This window comes from Stigmatopora nigra, chromosome 7, assembly GCF_051989575.1.
Source record: "Stigmatopora nigra isolate UIUO_SnigA chromosome 7, RoL_Snig_1.1, whole genome shotgun sequence".
Lineage (NCBI taxonomy): Eukaryota > Metazoa > Chordata > Actinopteri > Syngnathiformes > Syngnathidae > Stigmatopora > Stigmatopora nigra.
The window spans coordinates 15,802,642-15,829,356 of NC_135514.1; the positions used below are offsets into that span (position 1 = coordinate 15,802,642).

General features: G+C 43.4%; 4 protein-coding genes across 6 annotated transcripts in view; 2 read left to right on the forward strand and 2 right to left on the reverse strand.

The window, feature by feature from the left end:
* Positions 1–2,953, reverse strand: part of col6a4a (collagen, type VI, alpha 4a) — a 34,765-nt gene extending 31,812 nt beyond the window's left edge. Inside the window, exon 1 of the mRNA XM_077721524.1 lies at positions 2,893–2,953. The gene's annotated coding sequence lies outside the window, so the exon portion shown is untranslated. The remainder of the gene's footprint in view (positions 1–2,892) is intronic.
* A 1,750-nt stretch (positions 2,954–4,703) lies between these two features.
* Positions 4,704–21,262, reverse strand: LOC144199101 (synaptic vesicle glycoprotein 2A-like). Of its 2 annotated transcripts, XM_077720494.1 has the most exons (13): positions 21,145–21,262; positions 19,523–20,348; positions 15,506–15,686; positions 15,269–15,420; positions 14,203–14,336; positions 13,570–13,659; positions 13,370–13,477; positions 12,649–12,737; positions 12,402–12,566; positions 12,074–12,207; positions 9,760–9,966; positions 8,812–8,971; positions 4,704–7,958 (listed from the first exon to the last, which is right to left on the reverse strand). In XM_077720494.1, the coding sequence occupies exons 2-13, from the start codon at positions 20,154–20,156 to the stop codon at positions 7,775–7,777; spliced, it is 2,238 nt and encodes a 745-aa protein (XP_077576620.1). In that variant the 5' UTR covers positions 20,157–20,348; positions 21,145–21,262; the 3' UTR covers positions 4,704–7,774. The 2 variants fall into 2 exon arrangements, with proteins under 2 accessions (XP_077576620.1, XP_077576621.1); XM_077720495.1 differs by lacking the exons at positions 15,269–15,420; positions 15,506–15,686; positions 19,523–20,348; positions 21,145–21,262 and adding an exon at positions 14,814–14,973.
* Positions 21,263–21,865: 603 nt separating this feature from the next.
* Positions 21,866–24,535, forward strand: LOC144199472 (membrane-spanning 4-domains subfamily A member 8-like). Of its 2 annotated transcripts, none has more exons than XM_077721129.1 (7): positions 21,866–21,915; positions 22,671–22,800; positions 22,939–23,049; positions 23,117–23,176; positions 23,586–23,741; positions 23,906–24,004; positions 24,363–24,535. In XM_077721129.1, the coding sequence occupies exons 1-7, from the start codon at positions 21,890–21,892 to the stop codon at positions 24,393–24,395; spliced, it is 615 nt and encodes a 204-aa protein (XP_077577255.1). In that variant the 5' UTR covers positions 21,866–21,889; the 3' UTR covers positions 24,396–24,535. The 2 variants fall into 2 exon arrangements, with proteins under 2 accessions (XP_077577255.1, XP_077577254.1); XM_077721128.1 differs by lacking the exon at positions 24,363–24,535 and adding an exon at positions 24,093–24,343.
* A 106-nt stretch (positions 24,536–24,641) lies between these two features.
* Positions 24,642–26,220, forward strand: lamtor2 (late endosomal/lysosomal adaptor, MAPK and MTOR activator 2). Its single transcript, XM_077721131.1, has 4 exons — positions 24,642–24,852; positions 25,594–25,756; positions 25,831–25,920; positions 25,982–26,220. The coding sequence occupies exons 1-4, from the start codon at positions 24,785–24,787 to the stop codon at positions 26,036–26,038; spliced, it is 378 nt and encodes a 125-aa protein (XP_077577257.1). The 5' UTR covers positions 24,642–24,784; the 3' UTR covers positions 26,039–26,220.
* Positions 26,221–26,715: the final 495 nt, after the last annotated feature.

Here is a 26,715-nt window from a genome sequence, read left to right on the forward strand (position 1 = left end):
ACGTCATGCCACGGGGAGTATTAAGAAATGTACTTTTCCAGAATATGTTCTCAGGGATTGGTCGCCTGACCCGGGATGAGCGTCAACTTGTCCAATGGCATCCGTCCAATTGGAACGACGTGTTGATTGTGTTGAATTCGTGTCCTCCAATGACTCTCTTTTTGGCTAATATAGGACATTAGGCTGAAAGAGAAGGGGGCGGGGCAACACACCTGCCACTGATTGGTGCGTCCGGTATTTCAGAACACCTGCTCCAATCAGTGGATTGTCCCAGTAAGTGTTTTTTCTAGCCCCTACCAACATGGCCGTCTTGAAGAGGACATATTGAGAGGCATGACAATGTTTTTATGCCCCTACCAACATGGCTGCCCTCAACACATGTTGGTAGAGGGATACACGTTTTTTTTCATGCCTCTACTAACATGGCCATCTTAAAGAGGACATGACAATGTTTTTTATGCCTCTACCAACATGGCCGCCCTCATCACATGATGGTAGAGGCATAAAAGCTTTTTTTTCTGCCCCTTCCAACATGGCCGTGCTGAGGACATGTTGGTAGAGGCATGAGAGTGTTCTTATGCCCCTACCTCACCACATGTTGGCAGAGGCCATGTTGGTAGGGGAATAAAAAAAAAGCTTTCATGCCTCTACCAACGTCCTCAGAACGGCCATGTTGGTAAAGGAATGAAAGCTTTTTCTCATGCCTCTACCAACATGGCTGTTGTGAAGAGGACATATTGATAGAGGCATGACAGTATTTTTTCATGCCCCTACCAACATGGCCATCTTGAAGACATGTTGGTAGGGGCATCAAAGCTTTTTTTCTCACTTTCATGCCCCTACCAACATGGCCGCCTTGAAGAAGACACATCGAGAGAGGCATGAAAGTGATTTTTTTTGCCCCTACCAACATAGCCGTCTCGAAGAGGCCATGTTGATAGAGGCATGAAAGAGATTTGCGTGATAACCAGAAGAAAAAAAAATCCCGCCGACCAGTTGGTCCGTGACAAAGTTTGACAGCAACGCTGTAGATCGTCAAAGCGTAACGATAACCTTACATAAATATTATTCTCCCGTCGGAAAGAAAAGAAAAAAAACCTCCCCCGAGGAAGACGTCCCCGAGGAGTGGGCGGGGCCTTTTGAAAATTCCCGTCAGGCGTTTTTCTGGAAACCCAAGAAGAGCAATTTCCTGCAGATCTTCTCTCCAGAAGGTCCTGATGGCAGGAGGGAGGGAAGGAGGACGGGCGGTTCGGGAGGATTTCGTCCTCGGCGTCAATCGTGACCAAATAAGGAAAAGCCGGCCCCCGACGGACGCCATTTTGGGGCCCATTTTGGGACCCCGGGGCCGACCGGCGTTCTGACTGAGCTACCGACCGTTTGTTTAAAAATTCCCTCGGCCTCCACTTGGCGGCGTCCACCAAAATGTCCAACCCTTCAAACTCAATCCAGGAGTCCAATCCACATGAAGTGGGAGGGTCGGCATGTTGATCACCTTTAACCCTTTACTTCCATTTTTGGGAGGTTCCAAATTCACATATTTAGGAAAAATAAGGATGATATTTTCAAGTCAAAGTATCGAATGTATAAAATGTGTTGATTTTCTGAAATGGGGGTGCTGGAGCCTATCCCAGCAGACTTTTGGGACTTTACAAAACACTGTTTTCCAGACTGTTTTATATTTTTTTCATTATTTTTAGGTTTTTGGGACGACTTTTACCAATTTTCTCCATTTCTTTAAATTTTCCGTGTTTTTTGGTTGGTTATTTTAATTTATTTTAGCATTTTTTTGTTTCCAATCTTCCACATGTCCAAGACATCGTCCATACATAAAAAATAGCAGCCATAAATCTGTTTTCCTGGACAGACGGCAACACTTTTGAAATAAAATGTGATAAGATGATGTCATATCGGCGTATCTATAAAACGTGTACATAAAGTTGAACATGGCCAAGTGAAAACATATGAGCTGCGCTCAAAGGAATTTATTAGCATCTGCTACACAAATGTGCTCATTTCCCACCCTCATTTTCAACATATACAACTAATATATGGGGGGCGGGGGGGGGGGGAGCAACTGATAACTCATCATGATAAAATTGAATACTAGAATTAAAAAAATCATAAAATAATATTAAATAACGTAACGTAATACATATATATATACAAACATGTACCTAAAATATATATATATATATTTTTGGGTGTATATATATATTTTTTGTTTCTATATAGGTATCTATATTTTTTAAATAGCCAAAAAAAATGTTTCCCAAAATTCTTGTCAATTTAAATAAAGTTTTTCTTGATTTTTGTTCCATTCTGATTGGTTATTGTCACACAATGACAAAACTAAGCAGAAGTGAGCCATTATTTGCATTATTTCATTTTTGTGACGCTTGAAAAAAAACCTAAAATTACAAACAGACATGTCTTGAAGCGGGGGTGCCGTGACAGAACACACACACACACACACACACACACACACACACACACACACACACACACACACACACACACACACACACACACTTCTGCTTTCACTTAATCATGTTTCCCCATCAAAAAATTTTTTCACTCCAAAAGACATTTGGAAGTGATGGCAAAAAAAGCCAGTCTGAAATTTCTCAAGCAACATTCCATCCGTTATCAACGAATCAAACTATTTCAGATAAAAAAAATGCTTTCCCCAAAGAAAGCTAACAATTAGCATCCCACGTATGGACATCCAATCCATTCCCACTGCAAGAAACACATTCTAAAAACCAATTTCAACCAATGGGTTTTTTTGGTTAGCCTCTTCCATTGTAAATGGATTGGACGTCCATTCCCGTCCATGGCATCCACCGACCTAGCTACGGCACCCCCAACACATACAAGAGAGAATATACTTACTTACAAGTCGCAGCTGGGACGTCCACTGCACGCCAAAACCTGGGTTAGCGCGGCCTTATAGGGTGCTGCGGCGTGGGTCCCGTCATGGACACGCCCCCCCTCCACCCAGACCACTACGGCACCCCCTCCACTCAAACACTCGCACACAAACACACTTGAGGGTGTTTAAACACGCGTTAACTACTAAGAGGTGAAGCAAAGTCTTTCATGAGTGTTCAATTTGATGGTGAAAAAAATAGGAAATGAAATCCAACTGGCTAAATGCTAATTAGCATCTGTTTTCCACACCTGTTTGCAATTGGGAGTCATTTAAGTTTTGTTTGTTAAAGTGGAGCTCTGGAATTCCCCCAAAATGGACGATTTGGAGCAAAAGGGATTGTTTTAAGGCCGTTTTTTTAGTAGAATTGTCCACCAGATTTGGTTTTATACCCGTGTGTGGCAACTGGATGCAAATTGGGTTATTACGAACCAAAATGGCGGACTTTTTCCCCCAGATGATTTTTTGGAGGTCTCTTTATGAGAGATTTGTGTTCCAAATTTCAGTTTTTTTGGGTGAAAATGATAACCGGAGACAATTTTAAAACAATTTACCACATTGAAACTGAATATTTTTGAACCAAAATGGCGGAATCAAAGTTGATTTTTAGGTCATGGTCCATGAGGATTTTTTGGAGGTCCTCTCTTAGAAGAAGTGCCCACCAAATTTTAGGTTGCTATGTGAAAGCGATAACAAGTTTTTTGAAAAAAAATCCATGCAACCCAATGAAAATTGCTTGTTAGGAGCCAAAATGGCGGAATTTTGTATGTGTTCACATTGGGCAGACCCAAAAACTGTGTGTACTTCTTCAAGAGGATGCAAAGGCTTACATTGTTTAAAAAAGATACTTTTTATGGACCCCAAGATCCCCCAGAAGAACTTTTTCTATCATCGAGTGGTTCTAAAAATGCCAAAGTGGCTAATTGCAAGTGGGCCGCCAGTGTTCCCAGCCAAGGGCAAACAAGAAAGCTGCTGTAAACAATCAAGCACCGGAGGCCCAATTGATAAATGGCCTCGGCCACATGTGTTTGAATTTGATCAAAAATGCCGAGGAGGACCACGTCACCCTTTAAATTTGCTAAATAACCAGTGAACGGGGCCACTTTGACACTTGATCCTTTTTATGTTTAGACCAAAATGACGGCTTCCCTGTGTCTTTTCCAACATGGGTTCTTGAGACTTTTTTTGTAGGTCTACCTGTGCTAGATATGTCTGCCAAAATTCAGGTTGCCAGGTCAAACAGGCTTTGGGGGCTGAATTTTTAAACAATCTGGCAGTCAAGCCAAACTGACCCTGTAGGGACTACTTCAGACCAAAATGGCAGCCTCCACGTGTCTTTTCCAACATGGGTTCTTGAGACTTTTTCGAAGGTCTACCTCTACTAAATCTGTCTGCCAAAATTCAGGTTGCCAAGTCAAACAGGCTTTGAGGGCTGAATTTTTAAACAATTTCAACAAAATCCAGGAAATTCTTCCCCCTTTCCCATTCACTATTTAATCACTTTTCAAGGCCCTGTCTCCCTCTAGTGGACGCAGCGAGTTGTGCAGCAAAACATCTACTCCAACTTCTTGTTCTTGGAATTTTTCAACAGAAAAAAACTTGCGTTTTCAACCCAAACCCAGCCAAAGTTTGGACGACAACAAAGAGAAGACAAAGACGTACTTTTGGTCCTAACGTTTATTGGTCTAAAGGGTCGGCGGGCGAGAAAAAGAAGCACACACACACACACGCACGCACACACACGGCTTTGTGGGCTTTTACTAGGGTGATCGGCAACATTGACATATTGATTTTTATTCCATTCTCTTTTAGAAAACACACCAAATCAAAGACGACATACAGAGTTGTACACTTGTTTTATACTTTCATATTTATGATAGCACACACGCCCACGTGCGCGCGCGCGCACGCACACACAAACGCACGCTTGGCTACGCTTACAATGAAAACTACACATCCTACGGCACGGTACACGTTGACAAAAGTGAGCAAGTTTTTTTTTTTTTTGATACATTGAATGAATCCAGAGGGGAAACAAAAGGCCTCAAAAGAGACTTTTTTTTGTATTTTTCTTGTTTGAATTTTCTGGACATCGGACGGGGAAAAAAAATCAAGGCAATTTATTGCTTTGTTCACTTTTTTTTGCGCTAGTCGACGCAACAATTGATTTTCCCTACCCAAATTAAACTTGAATTTAACTCTTTGGCTGCCAGTCATAGTGTATGTGCTGTGGTAGTTAGTGTGCCATGTACATTTCAAATAAATAAACGACTAATAAAGCCCTAATAAAAAGTTCAACAAAATATTAAGTCAAGGAATGGCATTAAAAATATATAAATATTTTTGTTCGTAGAAAAAATGTAAAGAATGTTGAAAAAAATCATAAATACACACATTAAAATAAATAAAATAATCTCTGAAAATAAAAAAAATATTAATTAATTAATGATGATTCTTCTATTTAAAGTATATTATGTCAATCTATTAAATGTATATTTAATTGTATACAAAAACAGTATTAAGAAAAAAATAGATTCCTAAAGTTTTGAGACACTTCCCCATTCAGTTGGATGACAAAGTGTCCTATAACTTTTGACCAAAGGTTAAATATAAAAAAATAACATTTACAATGACAAAAATCCAAAAGCATACATTTAAAATAAATTAAAAATAGAAATGTTTTTATTTTTCGTACTCCTTATCCTCTCAAGGCTCGCGTGGGGTGCTGGAGCCAGGCTAATCAACAGGAAATGGCCCTCAACTGGCAGCCAAAGAGTTAAATTGCCAGAAATTGATGTTTTGATACTTCTAGCCTGCTTGTTTTTTTTAATCTTCCTCAATTTATTTATATATCTATTATGATTATTTTTATATACATTTGTAAGATGAAATAACTCCCGAAATCCACTTCCTGTCTCCGTTTCGAGCACTAAAAACGATTTCATCTGACGGTGCGTGACGTTTAAAACTCAAACGCTACAAAACATTTGTCGAGGAAAAATCAATGAATGAATGGCACATTCAAAACAATAAAATAAAGCCACGGGTTAAAAGCTGCAAAATTGAAATTGTCTGCTTAGGTAGAATTTGTGCTCTTTTATTTTGGCGGTGTGCGCTTAGTGCAAAGGCTGCTCGATTTAAAACTATTGTTTTTGCACACCTTCACCTTTTCTGCTTTGTTTTTTAGATTTTAGCCTTTCTCCAAAATGGGTTACCTTCATTTTTTTGAACGTTTAATGTGCTTTGTGGTTAATCCGAAGGGATTGAATAATACATCTGAAAGTCAGGTTTAAGAAACTTTGGGATAAATCAAAAGGTTAAAAAAAAACTATTTAACTATTGACGCACAATTCATTTGAACCCGGGAGGAATGGCAGCAGCGACCTCTCATCTCAAATGGATTGGACGCCAGCAGTGTACACGGTAAACTCAAATACTTAATGTGAAAAAACTGATAAAAATGAATGTAATCCACTTTTTTTTCAGGAATAGGCATTACTAGCACATTTTTTGTACATCTACTCGTGTTTCTATTTATGGCTGCTATCCTATAAAATGGCAGTTTGGACAGAAAAGATGAGGAAAAACTCAAAATCTACCCTGTGCTGTTCCAATCTCAGCCCTTGGCAGTGAACTTCCGGTGCGGCGCCACATTTACGCGTCATCAACGCCATCTACGGATCAAATTGTGTGCTATCGTTTTGTGGAGGGAAAAAGAAAGCCAACCGGGAAATACCACCCAATGACAAAGGAAGGGGGGTGTATTGCACACGAAGGGTTCATATTGCACTATAATCACGCTAACATTCACTTCACACAGGTCATTGTTATTATTAATATCGTTTCAATATATCTCTCATCTCGTACATACTTTACAAATATCTAGTGTTGCACCGATACAGATACTCGTTTATGATTGCTAATTTTTACCACCCCTCCCGAAATGGCGTTCCCATTAAAGTCAATGTAGTGACGTTCAAAACGAGTCGTAGCTAGCTAGTTTCTTTGAAATTGTATTTTAAACCACATTAACTCGTAAATTTGTGGCTCAAGCGTGAAGACGTTTCGACGCCCCTCCCAATATGGCCGCCCTCATCCATTAAAATCAATAAACTGACGTTCAATTCGAGTCATGTTTCTTTTTAGTAGCGCTTGGCTAGTATCGGCGCAACGCTAGCTACAAGCACCCGGAAAATGAACAATAACAAAGCCTTTCCACTGGGTAACCAATGGAAAAGCGGCATTTCATATTTTTTGATACTTTTTCACTTCCCGATAGTCATACGTGTACATACATCCATTTACATACATGTACATAGTTGGACATGCATAAGACGAGGTGGCGAAGGAGGCGGCTGGGGAAGGTACGAAGAAGAAGGGCTTTTCTTTACAAAGGGATCGACGGGCCAGGCTAAAAAAAATTTAAAAAAAAACGAGGGGGTGTACCGGGCGGTTTTGTCGCGTTGTCGCTGCCCGTGCCGCTTCAACGTGATAAAACCAGCGGACGATGGCGCCGCCATTTTGGGGAAACCAAATCAATCTAAAGGGCAAATTGAGGCTCGGCGAGTGCGACACCCGCCGCTGCCGCAAAACATACCCGAAGCGCTTCGACGTCAACAAAATGGTTTCTTTGTTAAAAAAATAAAATCAAATAAATCAAATAAAGGCATCGAATGGAAATATTTGCGTACGCTCGGATGGGGTATTGGATTTTTTTCTTTTTGCACGGCCCGGAACGGCGAACCTCCCAGTTCCCACGTCCGCCACTTTTCAGGGGGGAGTCGCACGCCGATTCCGTTGGAGCCCAACGATGGCCACTAAAACTCCGACGACGACGGCGGCGGACTATTGCAGCACCTGACCTCTGGTCTCGGGCAGTTTGAGGGCCAGGAAGCTGCCGGCCGCCAGGGCCCCCGAAGCGAAGAGGATGGGGACGGCCTTGGTGATGCCCACGAAGGAGGTGAAGATGCTGATGCCCAGCACGGCCGCTAGCTTGCACAGCGCGTTGAGGAAACCGAACGCCGTGGTCCTGAATGCCACAAATGGTGGGACGGACGTCAGGCCGTTGGCGGGCTACAAACTGACCATTTTTTTTCTACCCACCCCACGCCGCTTCTTCTACCCTTGGCCCTTTTAATAACAAAGGACTGGACGGGTTGGCTAACTAGCATGACGCTAAAACTAGTATTACATCTAAAGCGCGGGTCAAAGTGGTGGCCCGGGGGCCAAATGTGGCCCGCCAGATCATTTTGTGCGGTCCGAAAATGTCAATCATGATTTTCTGTTCTAGGATCAAATTCAAATGATAGATCTAGGTGTATATCATATTTCCTTATTTTCCCCCTTTTAATCATTGTCATATTTTAATCCATTTTAGATAAATAAACATTGTTTTAGATCCATTAAAATGGTTGGATCATTTTAGATGTAATCTATAAATATATATTTTTTAAATTGGATTAAAATAACTGGATTAAAAACCCTGAATATTCCATTTTTATAGATCTAAAACATCTTTGTTTTTTTGAGATATATTTTTCGATTTTACAAAAATATTTTAAAACTAAAAACACATAAAAAATGACAATTATTGATTTAAAATGGGGGAAATCAGGAAATCTACATCTATATCTATCATTTGAATTTGATCCTGAAACAGAAAGTCGGCACTCGTCATTGAGTTTCCCGGGCCGCACAAAATGATGTGGCGGCCCAGATTTGGCCCCCATGCCGCCACTTTAACACCTGCGATCTAGACGGCGCTTTTCTTCTGTATAGTAATCATTAAGTCAGAGTTCGATTGTTTTCTTATGCCTTAAAATGCTCATGAAATGTGTTGGAAACGCGTTTTATAGGGGGGAGTGTTTATGAAATTTGCATACCTCTTGTCAGACGGGTAGAGCTCGACGGTCAGCACGTCCAGGGCGTTCCAGGAGGCGATGCTGATGCCGCCAAAGAGGCAGAGCAGCGCGATCATGGCCGACTCGCTGTTGCCGAACGACAGGAAAAAGCAGCTGACGCAGGAAATCACGCTGGAGCCCGCTGGAGAACACAAAAAGACCAACGTCACTCACGTTGATGGCCTTCGATCGCCCCCACCAACATGGCCGCTCGGAGGCCGTGTGGCCTCTTGGCAGCCATGTTGGAAGGGGCAGTATTCTAATCAAAGTCAATACAAAGAAATGACAATCAAGTAATAACTATCTTATTTTGTTAAAAGATTAGCATTTAATGAACGTCAAAACATCTATTTACGCAATGGCTACCACTGATGGCGCTATACCCGTGTCCTATGGGCAGCCATGTTGGTAGGGGCAGTATTCCTATCAAAGTCGATGTAGGGAAATGAAAATCAATTCAGAACTAGCCTCCTATGTTGAAGGATTAGCATTTGATGAACGTCAAAGCATCTCCTATTGACACACTGGCGACCTGTTGCCTTTGGGCAGCCATTTTGGTAAGGGCAGTGTTCCTATCAAAGTCAATGCTAGTCGTAACTAGCTTCTTTGGTTAAAACATTAGCATTAGATGAACATCGAACCATCTATTTACGCAATGGCAGCCACTGATGGAGCTAAAACCATGTCCCCGGGCGGCCATGTTGGCAGGGGCAGTATTCCTATCAAAATCATTGAATTGAAATGAAAATCAAGTCGTAACTAGTTTCTTTCTTTAAAGATTAGCATTTGATGGAGGTCAAAACATCTATTTACGCACTGGCTTACACCGATGGCGCTAAATCCGTGTCCTACAGGCAGCCATGTTGGTAGTGGCAAAGTCAATGCACTGGGCTTCCAACAAAGGAATAAACGGCCATGGCGACCACTCACCGAGCATCCTGAGGCGTCCGATCTTGTCCATGAGGAGGGCGGAGACGATGTTGCCGGGCAAGACGGCCAAGGTGCCCAGGAAGCTGACAAAGTAGACCATGTAGGCGTTGTTCTCGTCGCTGACGTCGCTGAGCAGGCAGCCCTCCTTGTTGTGCAGGAAAGTGCTGTTGATCAGTCGGCTGTTCACCAAGCGGTACTTGAACAGATCTTTGGGCGGGGGAGCAGAAACACATCACCAAAAGGTCAGCTACATTTTTCACATTTTTCTCACATGACATCAACTGATTGTTCTATAATGCCGATTTTTAAAATTCTAATGAACGGCGCTGATTTGTTTAGGGAGATGACATTTGGTAGACCTGTCAATCACCATCAGGGGTCTCAAAACTTGGCAAGCACGAGCACCATAATAAAACAAAAAAAAAAGTCTTGGCAACCCAAAATTTGGGCGTCAACAAAAAAGTCTCATTAACCCATGCAGGTAAAGACACACCAAGTCTGCCATTTTGGGTCAGAGCAGTTGTTCCCTTTCACCTTCAACTTGAAATATAATATTTACATTTTTTTGTTATAAATGGATTAAAAGCCCTGAATATTCATTTTTTTTTAGATTTAAAACAATGTTTATTTGAGCTTATTTAAATTATATTTTTAAATTTTACAAAGCGATTATTGAACTAAAAACACAGAAAAAATGATTAAAAAATGACAATGATTGATTTAAAAGGTGGAAATCAGGGAATATAATACACATCTATACTCTTCATTTGAATTTGATCCTAAAACATAAAGTCGGCACTCATCATTGACTTTCTCGGACCGCACAAAATGTTTGGGTTGACCAGATTGGGCCCCCCGGCCGCCACTTTGACACACGTGCTTTAGAACTTCGGTCAATACTACATTTGGCAAGTCTGTATGACCTTAAAAGAGAAGCCAAAAAAAAGCAGGTCGATTCTGATTTGATTTAATATGGTGCAATAGTTAAAAGTCAGGATCCGTTGCGTCGGGGTCAGAGTTCAAGGGAGGAGGCAGTAGAGGAGCGGGAATAAGATAGACGACGGCAGGAAGACAAAGGCAATCAGACGCTGCTTGTGCTCCGTCAAAAACCAGTGCAGCCGCGATCCCCGGAAAAGCCCCAGAATCCTTTGCAGGTGGAAGGAAAGCACGGCGGAGGCGCACAACAGCGCCATCCGGGGGGGAGCCGACAACCTGGCGTAGCCGCTGCCCAACCGGGCGTAGGCGGGGCTTGCCTTGAGACGTTCGTGGCAAATGACCGCCTGGGCGCCGGCCGCCGACGCCACGGGACTCAAAACCTTGCGGATGAGACGACACGAGCGGCGAATCACGGGCGCCGGAACTCGCCCCGCGTGCCGGGGGCGTCGCCCCCAGAAGATCTCCTCGTCCCAGTCGGGACGGCGCGGGTGGTCGGGTTCCGGCTCCGAGTCCGAGGTCTCCACGGGGTCCCGGGGGCACCGGTCCTCGGAGAAGAAGCTCCTCTCGCCGGGGATGTGGAGCAGGAGGTCCAGGAGGGAGGAGGAGTCGCGGGGGAGGGGCGAGCCCAGGTACTGAGCCGTGGCTCGGGTTACCGCCGAGCCCACCAGGGCGCCTAAGATCAACACGGGCATGGCGCGAGCGCTTTTTTTCCGAGAGGGGGGCCGAAAGGGTTTGGACAGTAGGCCGCGGCGCCGGTGGGGCCGGGGTGGGGCCGGGTGGGGGCGGCGCTCTGGCGGGTCGCCGCACCAGAGCTCTGCCATGACATCAGAGAGACGCGCCGCCGTGTCATCACCATGACGTCGAGCTGTGATGACGGAGGTGGATAGGGGGTGCCGACTCCGTGTCGTTAAGTCGAGGGAGGCTTTTAGACTCGATGGAAATGTGGGATTGTCAAAAGTACAGGTGGGAAAGTGAAGGCTTGGGGGCTTAATGTGGCCCGTTGCAGCATTTTGTGTGGTCCAGCTAAGTCAATCAGGAGTGGCGACTTTTTGTTTTAGGATCAAATTCAAATGAAGAGTATAGACAGGTATATTACATATCCTGATTTTACCCCTTTTAAATCAATCATTGTCGTTTTTCAATCATTTTTGTCATTTTGTAAAATATAAAAATATCTAAAAAAAAAGCTCAAATAAACATTGTTTTAGAACTATAAAAAAATGGAATATTCGGAGCTAGATCTATATTAAATTTCCTGATGTTGCCCCTTTAAAATCAATAATTATATATAAGACATGAAAAATAGGCCACCCAAATGGGAGCCAAAAACAGCCAAAACAAATTGGACATATATGCTGGTTCACTTTAGCGGCCTCACCTGTATTGTAGAAGAGCGTGGCGATGAAGGTGCAATTTTTGAAGAAAGTGTTGCTGGACGTGATGTCCTCAAAGTAGCATTCCTCAAACAAGGAGTCCTCAAAAATCATGGACCTCATTTTCAAGTTCATGAACCTAAAAAGAAGACAAACCAAAAGGTTCATTTGGACCAAAAATCCTTTTTCAATGCAAGTACGTATTCATTGATTCCCACTGTGCAACTACGCGGTGCGTCTGTCGACCTCTGGCGGACGAAACGCATACTGCAACGACTAGGTTGAAATTTCCATCATGAAATATGGATGGAAAATTCCAGACGGTGGACTCACTTGTCGTTAAAGTACTCCCCCTGGCGGTGGACTTGGTTCTCCAGGGTGAAGTTGAAAGTGACGTGCTCCACTTTTTCCTTGACAAAGACTTTAGTGCGCGAGGCGTACTCCTGTTTCTGGAGGTACTTGATCATGTCGGGGAACCACACGGTCAGACCGTAATAGCTGTGGAGGCCAGAGATGGCTTAATAAAGGCTAGGTTACAAAATGGGTGGGGCCTACAAGAAAATGGGTGGGTGGGGCCTACCTGAAGGACATGGAGAACCAGACGGCCATCATCATGTAGGTGGTTCGCCGGTACTCGGGAGAGAAAACCGTCTGGAAATTACTCCATACCTGAAAGATAGTTTGGCTCATTAAAAAAAACAACAACAACAAAAATTATTACAGTGTTCCCTCAGTTATCGCGGTTAATGGGGACCGGGACCACCCGCGATAAGTGAATTTCCGCGAAGTAGGGATTCCCCTTCAAAAATGCTTAATCTGAATTTAATTCAAAAAAAAAATATTATTTTTTTCAAATATTTTTTTTATTTTTTTGTAAATTTTACCCCTTGTATACAGTACATCATATAGAATACGCGTTCAGAGTGAAATTCATGTTATAACAAAAAACTGTAAAGTATGTTGTTTTAATGTAATATTTGTATTTTTTCCCCCCCCAAAAATATGCGAAGCTCTGAGTCCGCGGTAGCTGAACCGCCAAGTAGCGAGGGAACACTATTAGCTTTTTAAAAATATAATTTTAGATCTTACAAAATTATTTTTGAACTAAAAACAGAAAAAAATGATTAAAAAATAACAATTTTTGATTTAAAAGGGGGGAAATCAGGAAATTAAATCTACATCTATACTCTTCATTTCAATCTGATCCTAAAGTAGTAATGAATGTGATTTTCTTTATTATTTAATATTAAAAAAAAAAGGGCTTTTATTTTTCATTGTTTTTGGTTGGCTTTTTTTGGTACCTGATGGAAAAGCGTGGTGAGCTTTATCCTCCATTTCTGGTGCCAGGCGGCGCCGTCCCCCAGCTCCGCCAGCTCGTCCATCTGCTTCACCGTTTTGATGGTGGTCACCTGACGGTTTCCGTTTCAAAAATAGCTGCGCTTAGCCACAAAAAATCCAGCAGACGGACTCTACTTTTGGATTCCCGGACGCGGCGACTTACCGAGAAGACCCTCTCCGGGTATCCTTTGGCCCTCATATTGGTATCGTGGACCTGCTTGAGAATCATCCAGGCCTCGTCGTGTTTCCCGTTCTGGAAGAAAATATCACTCAGTCAACGGAACGAAATCGGGGACCCATACCACCCTGCTCACAATCTGTCCCACAAAGTATGGACAAATAGGCTTAAGGACAGTTTTTTCTCCCAAATCCATCAGGACTCTAAACTTTCGGTAGCACGACACACGATCCCTTCTGTGTAATAACTTTGGGGTGAAGTACTATGAAAATGTATGTATCCTTAAAGGCAGAATGCCAAATTAAGAGTCCGAATTTATTGTTTATTTGGGTTTTTTGCAGAGAAAACGGACTACTAATTTTGTCATATGCAGTTTCTGGGTATGATGACAAGAATCTCGTCCTTAAGCTATGAAATTGATCTTCTCAAAGGTGGAAGGGTTCCATGAAGATTGGGTCGGTTTTTACTAGGTTTTGATACGATACGGGAAAACTAAACGACTTTTCTGCCAAATAATTCCACCAAAACAAACCAAAAATGAAACATTCAACATGGAAAAATGCAAGGCCAAAAATTACAAGTACTACATAGGGAACTTTTTTGTATTTTTTTTCATACCTCCAGGTAGAAACGGGGGCTCTCTGGCATGGTGGTGAGAGCCGAAATGGCCGCCACGGCGGGGAAGGCGCACACCAGTACGAAGACGCGCCAGCTATGGAACTGGTAGGCCGAGCCCATCTGGAAACTCCAGCCTGAAGTGGGCCACATATCACATTTATTGATTAACAAATCACATTTATTGATTATTTATTGGTACACTTCATGGTAAACCTTTAAATCATGACAATAAAAGCATTCAATTCAATATTTACCAAGAAGACAACTGGCAAATTTGATTTTTTATCAATCCAATGTGTATTACGATTCACAGGTCACCATTAATCCATCCTTATCAATATACTTTAATATCGATTAAAAAAAACGTACATTCACTTTCATTGACTTCATTCAGCACTAAAGTGACAAAAAACGGCCCTCGTTCTATCATTTGATTCGTTTTTTATCGGTTTTAGTCCAAACCTGCTTTAATGCAGGATTCTAAATATTAAAAATATATTTTTAACAATATATAGCTTTTAATAACAAAGAGTTATTTCAAATTGCTTGCGCATTCCGACAAAACCAACCACCAAAAGACAAAAATAACGTATTTAGATAAGGTACAATACCTTTTCATTGAATACATGTAGTACTTGTTGATGTTATCTTGCATTTTTAACATTAGCTTTCGGATATAATCTAACATATTTATATATAAAAGTTCATTACTATGTATTGTTCCGTTATTGAATGGATCAAGCCTAATCATGCCCAGCTTGAAGCACTTTTTCCCGTTATTTCCAGTAGATGGCAAAGTTCAGGTGACACGTACTGTCACCATGTGGACAGGAGTGGTAGTACAGATCTCTTTTTTATTTTGACACCCAAAACACAGGTGTAAAGTTGGTTTTCGAATCATTACGAGAATCACGTAACGTAATATCGCAAGTTAATGTTTATAAAAACGCCACCATCTAAGAATACACCCCATTTTGGTGGCCGCAGTGGGAGAATTTGTCTCGATTTATAAAAATAAAGAAATTCATGTTGCGTTCAGGTACCCTGGGAAAAAGGCAAATCTGACCGTAGTGCGGGATGATGGCCCAAGCCATGGCCGAGGCGTAGATGCCGCCGATCATCCAGAACATGCACAGCCAACTCAGGTGCTCCCCTCGCTTCTCCTGAGCCAGGAACTCCGAGTAGTAGGAGAAGACGATGGGGATGGAGCCGCCGATTCTGTGGGGGAGGAGGAACGGGGAAGGGGGTGGGACGCGGCGTTCAGGGACGCGACGGGAGAGCCAGGGCGCGAGACGGTCCTCACCCGACTCCCGAGGCCAGGCGGCAGAAGAGGAAGGAGCTGTAGCCTTGCACGAAGGACGAGAAGAAGGCGAAGACGCTGTTGATGGAGAGCGAGATGAGCAAGGTTTGCCGTCGCCCGATGCGGTCGGCCAGGCCGCCCCACACGAAGGCGCCCACCATCATGCCCAGATACACGATCAGGCCTGGACCACACAAGACAAATGCCCTTTCAAATTAAAAGACAAATCAATCATTACAGCTCAATTCTTTTAACGCCATTTCATAAATGTACACAAAGTCATGGAGCGATAGTACACATGTGAATAAAATATGACAAAATATAGAAAAAGTCAATGAAAAGGTATGGTTTTATTTGTGTTTTTATCTTTTGAAGAACTCGTTTTTGATTGATTTGGAACCAATGATCCAAATTCTTCAGAATTCTTATTTTGATTGATGGCAGAAGCATGAAAAGACATTTTGGCCTGTACCAAAATGGCCTCTGGGCAGCTATATTGGTAGAGGCAACATTCCCATTCAAGTTAAAGTTCATGTTAAAAATAAACCATAACTATCTTATCCCATTGTACAAAATAAAATCCTCCATGTCCAATCATCTTCTCCTTGGCCGCCATTGACAACGCTAGGCGTCCAATCATGTTGAGGTAGGAAGAATGGTAGCCAAAGAACAAGCCTTTCTTCCAATTGCACATTAATTAGCAGACAATTCACGACAGAGGCACGAAAACCCATTTTACCCTCACCCAAAATGGCCTCTGGGCAGCCATATTGGTAGAGGCAACATCCCAATTCAAAACCAAGCCATAACTCGCTTATTCCAATCTAAAAAAAATGATTCCCTCCACATCCAAGCATCTATTGACTCCTTAGCCGCCAATGACGGCACTAAGCGTCCAATCGCTTGGAAGCGGGAGGCCTGCCGGCACACGAACGAATGTCGTGACGTCCGAGCGACCCGCAGGAGCCAAAGATCGTCAACTGGGTAGCGAGGGAACGCTGACTCGCTATTAATAGCCATCCCTCTCAACACATCACCTCCTTCCTTTCCCTCCCCTACCCTACCCTTCCCTACTCTTTCCTACCCTCCCCCCACATGCACACGACACACAAGCCCGCAGTGAGACACACACAGAGCCCTGGCACACGCACACACAGGATCTTTCTAGCATGGTTGTCATCGTCACCCTCCCTTTTTTCTTTTTTTCCTTTTTTTTTTCTCCTTCCCATCCCCCACTTGGTCGCTAGGCCCACAGAGATGCTCAGCTGTCTTGCCTCCTCCTGTCATCCGTGTTTTCCTCCACTATTTGCTTTGTCGCCTTCCATAAGAGCAAATTTGGATTTGCGCAGGTGTCGTTTTGTTAACCCAGATCTTTTTTTTCTTTCCAAAGGCCGGGGAGGGACTCATGTGGCGCCAATTTGCATCGATGATAATATGCGATTAAATGTCCGATTTGTGTCACGGATGGTGAAAAAAAGGTGGTGTGTAGTAATATGTAGTTTTCAAAATTTAGTTTCAAAATGCTAATCGCCCCTCCCAAGATGGCCGCCAGATCGAAAAAAAGGAGCGCTTGTTGCCCAACCCAAGATGGCCGCCAGATTTTTTTTTAAAAAGGAGCACTTGTTGCCCCACCCAAGATGACCGCCAAATTTTTTTTAAAAGGAGCGCTCTTTGCCCCAACCAAGATGGCCGCCACATTTTTTTCTAAAAAGGAGCGCTTGTTGCCCTTCTGCGGTGAGTTGAAATGAGTTTATCGCTAGTTGGCGTCCAATCCATTTGGCGGGAGAGCAAACATTTTGACGGGAATGTTGCCCCTACCAAGATGGCCGCCAAGAGGCCATGTTAGTCCTTTGCAAAAGCTCGATTGGGCGTTCTCAAAATCTCAAGGAGCCATTTCCAAAATTTAAGAGGACGTCATCCATTTAGCTCAAAGCAGCCATTTTATGCCACCAGAAGTGACACCCATGCTAACGTAGCTAGTGACTCTAATCAGGGTGGCGCTATGGGGCCCTAACCCAAGCACCCCCCCACCCATCCTGGTCACGGCTGCTGCATTGCGTCGCGTTTCTCTGCCGTGCTCCGCTCGCTCGAGTACGTGAGTCATGCGCGCGCGCACACACCTCCGGGGCTATGCGCTAACATCAGTTAGCATGCTAATACGCGTAACCGTCACCGTGGAAACGCCAGAGCCGATGGAGGAGAGTGAAAGTCACCTTCTTGGCACTGCACCACCGACAGTGCGATAAGCCCCTCCCACAAATTGGCCAACTGCCCCCTCCCCACCAGGAAATGAAGTACTGGAAGTTTTTGAAGCACATTAGCAGAAGCTACTTCTGATGAACCACCTGGTGGTGTCACGCAGTTGGGCCAAATTGAAGGGATGAAAAAGACCGTGCCTGAAACAGAACAGCTTAGTCGGCCATTTTGGAGACAAGATTTCTTTTTTTTTGTTCCAGTGTTATTTTTTTTTAAATCGCAGCATGATGATGAATGGTCGCCTCATGATTGGATGTCTCGCACCGTCAATGGCAACCACTGACTAAATTGCAGCTGTTTGATATGAGGTTAATGTAGTAAACTGTTCATTTTAACTGTTCATTTTAATGTCACTGCCCCTACCAACATGGCTGCCCTGACGCGATTTTGGCAGGGGCAAAGAATTGAAACAAGTCCCACTTCAAACGGTTTGGATGCCTATGATCAAGTCTTGTAAGCAATTAGTTTAGTTTTAAAATGTCAGTTTGTTTTTTTTTCACCAAAAACATGGCGTCTGTACGTCATTCGGTGGTCACAAGCCTAAAAAATGGCGTCGTCGTGGGAGAAACTGCTGATGATGAAAAGAGCAATCGACGGAACACATTTGTTGGACGCTCGGGAGGCGCAAAGATGACAGATCGCGTTGGATTTGGCATGGAGCGGAGCGGAGCGCCACTACGCCAGGCGGGTCGGGCTGCGTTAGCCGCGGGACGCTCGAAAGCTTGTCGATACGCGCAGGAGGGACGGCGGCGGCGGCGGGATGTCAAGAACGCTTTCGTGACTTTATCAACGTTGGCCGAGGTTTCTGCGGCACGGAACCATCCGTCGGAGGCGGGAGGATGGCGACCAGGGAAAGGTTCACCTTCCTCCCACTTGCAACCAATCGAGTGAGAAAGTCATATCAATTCATGGCAGGGGAAAGAAGAAGGAGCTCAACGGCGGCCATGTTGGTAGGGGCAACTTTCCCATTTAAGTCAATGCGCTGACAATATAATGAAGTCACAACTAGCTTTTCACTGCCCTTTGAAAGATGATTAGATCAAAGTCCAAGCATCTGTAGTTTGTTTACATATTGACAGGAAATGAACGAGGGTGGCTTTTTCTTGGGTGTGACTTGGAGAAAAGTACTTTTAGAAGCTCAAAAGTGGAATTATCGGATGTGGAGTAGTGTAGTTTATGGTGAAAAATGTGATCAGAATCGAGCTGCGACCTGTTGTTTTCCTAACCCTACGTCTGGATTTTGTTTGGGTGTGACTTGGAGAGAAGTATTTTTGTCGTAGAAGCTAAAAAAATGGTATCATTGGATGTGGAGTAGTGCAGTTTATGTTGAAAAATGTGATCAAAATTCAGTTACATTCTATGGTTTCCCTAACCCTACATCTGGATTTTGTTTGGGTGTGACGTGGAGATAACTACTTTTTAGAACGGTGTCATAGAAGCTCAAAAGTGGTATCATGGGATGATGAGTAGTGCAGTTTTTGGTGAAAATGTGATCAAAATCCACCTATCTTTTTCCTAACCCTACATGTGGATTTTGTTTGGGTGTGACGTGGAGATAACTACTTTTTAGAACGGTGTCGTAGAAGCTCAAAAGTGGTATCATGGGATGTGGAGTAGTGCAGTTTTTGGTGAAAAATGTGATCAAAATCCAGCTACGACCTATCGTTTTTGGGATTTTCCCCGGGCGCCAGCTCAAAAGCGGATCCACGCACGCCCCCGCTTTCCAACTCGGATCCACATTTACACGGCGGGTGCGACTCTTACCCAGCATGCCCTTGTTGGGCTCGGACAGGCACATGTCCTTCTCGGCGAAGGGCAGCACGAAGCCCACCACGAAGATCTCCACGCCGTCGGCCATGAGCGCCAGTCCCAGCACGAAATAGAGCGTCCACTGGAACTTTCCGTGGCCGCACTCCTGCAGGATGCTCTCGTACTGCTGGGCCAGCTCCTCCTGGTCCTTGCGGCGCTCGCCCTCGTAGGCCGACAGGTCCCGGAAGTGCTGCGCCTGAACCTGCGCCCTGGCCGCCTCGCCGTCCGCCTTGCCCGACTCCCCCCGCGGGATCCCCTGGTACTCGCCCTCGTAGATCTCGTCGTCCTCGTCGTGGCCCTCGGTGGAGTCGCTGTGGGCGTCGTCGTCCGCGTTGGCGCGGCTGTCGTTGCGGTAGTAGCCGCCGCCGCCGCCACCCGCCGCGTCCTCGCCGGGAACCCCCGCGTAATCCTCGTCGTCGTCCTCCTCCTCGAAGCGTTTGTAGGAGCGGCGGGTGTACTCGTCGGCCATCTTGTCCACGCCGCGGCCCATCTTCTTGCCCACTTGCTTCTTGGCTACTTTGGCGATGTCTTTGGCGCCGCGGATGAAGTCGGAACGGTTGTCCCGGTATTGCCCGCCGTCGTCCTCCATCTTGGGCCGAGGCGAGGCGAGTGGGGGCGGGGGGAGGGGTCTACTGGGGATTGCGAGCCGGCTCGGGGATCAGGAGCGCTCCGGGCGCATCGGCGGGGATTCCGCCAGACGACGCCGAGGTCTACGGGAACGCGGACGTGGCCGTTGCGTGCGGACAAATCGTGGCCGGCGCCAACCCGTCCGTCGGCGAGCCTGAAAAGTCAATCAAAGTCCCTTTCATTTTCATTTTGTTTTCGGATTGGCCATTAAGATTCATTCGCACAATCTTCACAATCAAAATAGTATATATGCCAGAAACTGTCAAATTCAACCATTTTAAGGACGCCAGAAATTGTCAAATTCAACCATTTTAAGGCTATTTTGAGGGTGCGGCTTACATGCGAGTAAATACAGTATGTATTCTACTTTGGAATTAACTGTATAGTACTATATCTAGAAATAGAACTAACCTGATTGGATAAATCACAATTAAAATGTGTCATCGTAGGGCAGCCCTATTCTATTTGTCTGTACGAAAAAGGGAAATCACGAGGATGTGTGATGGGGGGGGGGGGGGGGGGGGGGACGTGAGGCAGCAATGATGCCCAAGCGCACATGACAAGGTCATTTTGACCGACGCACGACGCAGAGCGAGCCCCCCTTCCCAACCCCCACCCCCACAGCGCCCCCATTTTGGGCCACCAGGAAATGACGGGAATGCTAATTCATAATCGAGCAAGAGCTGACAAAAATATGACAGAAGGATCAATATTGCGCAGATCGAGACGTTCACCTTCAAGACATCCCCCTATTTTTTTAACCCCCCCCTCCGGCCCCCCTTGGCGGCCGTGCACGCGCCCGCGCGTGCACCATGACGTCCATTTCTTATCTCTCCAATCCAATGCAGCCAATTAAGGACGATGAATGTTCAGACGCCGTTGAAATCTATTAACGCGGATTTAAAAGAGCACATTTACATCCAATAATCGTCAAAATGGCCTTTTCTTACCTGATTGGAATGATTGGATTCGTGGATTTGAGTGCTCGCTCGCAGGCTCCTCTCTCGCTCGCTCTCTCGCTCGTCTTCAGTGGTCGGCTGAGCGCGGATGACGTCAGTTGGCCACGCCCCCTCTCTCCATCCTTTATGGAGGGGGCGAAATTTAATAAATAAAGAGGTGTGCGCGCGTGGGTTCGCGCATGCGCTCTGGCTGGGCTTGGTGCAGTGGCACGTGCCGAGTTGAGGTGGCTTGGTTCGACTGTGCCCCCTAGTGGAGGGGGGAGGAAGGAAAAAAGGAGATGGGGAAGAAAAGAAGGAAAAGATGAAGAAAGAAAATACAGAAAGAGGAAGAATAAAAAGAAGGAACAATGTAACGAATGAAAGAAAGAGTGCAAAAAGCATGTAAAAAATGAGAAATTAAAAGAAGTGAAGTAAAATAAAGACAGAAAAAAGTTGTTGTTAAATAAAGAAGGAATAAATAATGAAAGAAAAAGGAAAAATTGAATTTTGATCAAGTGCTTGTAGTAAATAATGAAAGTTTTGGTCTGCCCTTAGATATTATCTTTTACTTTTAAAATATTTACAAACATTAACTTTACTTTTACTTGCATTACATGTACATACATTCATTTCCTTTTCTGTGAATTAACCAAAACTAGCGGGACACAATTTGCCATGCTTTTAATGTGAAGGACTGTAAGAACAGTCAGGAAGTGCTGATTATAGACTTTTTTTTCCATTTTTTTTAGGTCAGACGATGACTGGAGCCTCACAAACCAGCAAGTAAGTAGATAAAAAAACTATTCTCAAATATATATTATTTTATACAATAATTTTCTGGAAAGATGTGAATCAATACAACTTTTTAGTTTTGATTTACCACGTTATTGCCTTCTATATTTCCATCAATAAAATATTCATTTCCTCCAACATTGGACAATTATCATTATGACTTTTTCTTACAATATTTTCCGTCTTAAAAGGCATCATAGCATCTACTTTTCTCTTTCTTTTCTGCCCTGAAAATATCCCCCAAAAATTTTATGGAATGATCATATTTTAAGAGTGGAAAGCCCAATTTTCTTGCCAAGATTTCGTCGCCAAAGCGTCGCATATTTGTGGTCCCTTTGTGTACATTTTTGAGATAGCCAATCGTGACAATGATATCTTCTGAAAGCCAGGAACATTTTTTTACTAGAACTAAATTTCACTCAATATATGGTATATCTTGACGATATAAAATAATCTCATGTCTTAATTTGAACATCAATGCATTGAGTTTGATGGGATCGTCGCCTCTAATTGACCCTGATATGAAAAAAAAATCCTTTTTAAAAATCGAGCTCCAAGGATTGGTAGATAATAGCCCCTGCTACCTAGCTATCAAATTTCAAGATGTTAGCTTCACCAATGATGAAGGAAAGGACTTCCAAGTTAGTATCTACAAGAACAACAACAACCTGGGTGGTGACTTTAAAGGCCTCCCGATTGTATTGTTTTGTGAGTGCACCTAATTAAGCATCTCTCATCTCCTGCAGGATGTCAGACAAGAGCGTCGCCACCACGACGATGGCGTCCAATCAGACAAGGGGGCGGGACAAGGGGCCACGAAGTTGCTGCTGCCGGCCTTGCTGTCCCATCAGAGGCGGGGTCCTCGCCGTCCTTGGGGTAGAAAATTGAATTCCACCTTTTGAAGACCTGACTTTGAAATATTTTTCGTCTACTTGAAAAAAATCAGTCAAAACCTAGCGAAATGACTCTTAGGTCATTACAGTTTTCTTTGCTATACGACGTACTGTGTTTCAGACCATTCAGATCCTGGTGGGCGTGGCTAATCTGGGCCTGGGGGCGGGCAGGACCCGGACACGCCCCGGAGATTTTGCCAGTTTGGGAGCCGCTTACTGGATCGGCGTCACGGTAACCGGCCCACGTTGAAACGCCACCGAGAAATTTTGGCCAAACTTGATTGGTCTTTTTCTTGCAGTTCATCACAGCGGGAATTTTGTCGCTTTTGTCCGGAAACTGTCCTTGTCCGTGCTGTTGTGTGAGTTCAAATCAAAATGACTGCTCTCTCAAATTTCACATTAAAACTGAATTTGGCAAACAAATATAGCTACATTTGTAGCATTTCCAAGTTATTGCACCTAAAACTGTGCATTAGGGAACGCCCACTTTTTTTCAGCAATTGTGGTGGTGACATCACAACCAGAATGGAGCGTCTTGTCTAGAAATAGCGAGTTAGCACATAGAATAGCAACATGAGACTATTGATAGCATGTTAGCCCGCAGACTGCTAATTGCTCATTCTGGGTGTATTTTTTTTGTGGTTCGGGGACGAAAAAGAAGAACTATTACCATTTCTTTTGCTTTTTTGGCACTTTTCAACAAGGATTTGTGTCCTAAATATGCTCGTAGTGTTTGCTAGCACCTTGAAATTGTCACTGTGTGGTCAGGCCGCCTTGACGTTGACGGCTAACGTGGTGTGCGCCATCGTGTCCGTGGTGGCCGTGGTTTTGTACGCGCTGGATCTGGCGGCGCTGTCCGTCACGTTCTTCTGCGGCGACTGGAACGTCAACGACGGATGTCGAGATGCGGCCTCGTATGCTCTGGTATTTTTGGGAAATATTGTACTTGTTACATATAACATTATGTTCTTGGAATTGATGTAGTTACTTGTCTTATTTTGGATTTAATCTGAATTAAATGATTGAATCTTTCACTATGTCTTCCAAAAATGTGTATTTCTTTCATAATCTTTTGTTGTTGTTTTCAGAAACTGACTCGTGGAATGGACATCACGTTGATTGTGTTGGCCATTTTGGTTCTTTGCGTTAGCATCAGCGCCAGCGTCTTCGCCGTCATGCCGTTGCAGGTAACGAAACACAAATGTATGGAAGTATTTTTATAAATCAATCATTTTATTAATCTGTCAATTTTTCGGTCATTTGTGGTTGTTTTAGTGCGGAAAATCATCAGTGATTGACTACAACAGAGAAGTTCTCTGTTACAAGATGGCCGAAAAAACACTTACACATTTGTACAATCAAGCCTCATTGTTTATTTTCTGGCACCGTTTATTTTGCATTTTTAATTGTAGGGTAAAAGCAAGTAAAAGTAAAATTACTGTTTGGAAATATTTTAAAAGTAAAAGGTAATATCTAAGGGCAGACCAAAAGTATCCAGACTATATTAAAGTTTAATCCGATCAAAACTGTCTTTTCTGTCTTCAGTCTGAAGACGACGAAGAAAAATCCCAAGAGTAAGAGTGAGGGCGCCAAACCAGAAGCGTCCATCTCAAAGCACCGCCCCCAAACGTCAAAAGTTGACCTCAAAAGATAAAATTCATCTGCAAAAACTAAATTTTATCAATTATACCTAATAATAAAAAATAATAATAAACAAACGTGTCACAACATTTTCTTCCATAACAAATTGCCTCCATAGACAAACGAATAAAAAGTATTTCTTGAGTTATTGTTTTAGTTGGACTACTTCAATTCCCACAATGCACCTCGTGGGCGTACCCAGAAATGGATGACAACATTGCCGTCAGCTGACTCCTGCCTATGTGCCATATCAATTCTACGGCGATAAGATTTCCTCATTTGCCCCCATTTAATATTTAGTCTGAAGAAAAGAATTTACGGCAGACATGTTACGACCGAAGGCTTTGACGCAGGTTCTCAGCCAAGCCAATACAAACGGAGTTCAGAGCACACTGTGAGTACAATAGTATACTACAGCTGAATGCTAGCTGAATGCTAACTTGTCCGTTTGAAATGGCTGTCAACATTGCTACTTGTTCACTTCTTGGCGCATTAGCACAAGTCAAAATTGTTACTTTTCCCACGAAAGAAAGTTTACACTGACATTTGATCAGGAACTTATTTAATTTATTGGTTTCCATTGACGGTGTTAAACGGCCAATCTATTTTATCTGGGATTAGCCTACGTAATGAAAATGGACGTGTAGTAAAAATTAGTATTTTGCCCTGTCATGATTATTATTTGCATTTTTAAATCAAAACATCAACGGAAAATATTAAAAACAGCGCTTATATTAAAATTATAATTATATATATATTCAAGGGTTACTCTGTTCTTCCATTAGAGAAATATGTTTGTTGTTGTTGTTATTTTTTAGCTGTTTTGAGACTAAATGTAACTGTAATTGGGGCAAAATATTTAAAATACCAACATGTTGGAGTTGAACAGCCCCTAAATTCCAACCTTTAGTCTTATACATACATTTCAACAACTAACATATTGCAAAATTAGCTTTTTTTATGATCCAAAATGGCGGCAAGTACGGGTGCAGTGGCTCAATGCTCTCCAGTTTGGTGTTTCATTTTCTCAATCTTATTGTTATATCCTAACTTCTACGTGGCAAAGTGATTATTTTTTGATGAATCTTTTTTTTAAAAAATCCCCTGCAATAAACAATACACCATTTTTTTCCAGATTGCTAAACAACGAAGGCTCTCTCCTGGCGTATTCGGGCTACGGCGACACGGACGCCCGCGTGACCGCGGCTATCGCTAGCAACATCTGGGCGGCCTACGACAAGAACGGCCATCAGGCCTTCAATGAAGACAAACTCAAATTCATCCTCATGGACTGCATGGTGAGAACACCAATGAATGATATCACGTTTCCCTCCATTTTTAACTGTTTTCTTCCAATGGCCAACGCCATTAGGAGGGCCGAGTAGCCATTACGCGGGTGGCTAACCTCCTACTGTGCATGTACGCCAAGGAGACGGTGGGTTTCGGGATGCTTAAGGCCAAGGTGAGGTCGCCGCGGGGGTGCCGTGGTCCGTTTCGGCGCTCAGATGTCACTTTGTCCGCAGGCTGAGGCGCTGGTGCAATACCTGGAGGAACCGCTGACCCAAGTGGCGGCGTCCTAGAGAGAAGCTGGCAGGTCATGTGACTTTTTAACTCACCAACTTAGCGACTTTTTGCTTCATCTGAAGATTGAAATGTTTGCCGGATGGCGATTTTTGGCGGAAATTTGTCGCCTCGTGCCCGTCAAATGTTCTTGGATTTCCCTCAAATGTGTACAATAAACTATTCCGGATTTTGTGGTAAATCATTTTTTGGGGAGACTTTTTTGTTCATTGGATTTGAAAAAAGGACTTATTTAGCAGCATTTTTAACTTTTAACTTTTAGGACTAGAAATCTAAAACGTTTTTATGCAATGTTTTAATTTGGTTTATTCTGTTTTTTTTTATTTACTATTTTTTTTATTACTAAAAATTATTTCTTTTATTTTTGGAAGTTGTGTGTATTAGAATAAAATATTTTATTTAACTATTTATAGTTTTCCTTTCTCATGCCTTTTGTATTTGCATGTTTACATTATTTTTTAATTTAATTTAATACTACTACTAAAAATAGGTCCTACTTTTTGGATACATTGCATGATAAATGGAACGAAAAATTTATAAATAAACAACAATACTAGTCACCTATCCAATGAAGGTTTAAAGTTCGAAATTTGAGACCTTTAAAGTTCTAAACTTTTGTCACATTTTTTCACGTCCCACCAGGGGGCGCCCAAACTGAAATCCAAACCCGTCTCCT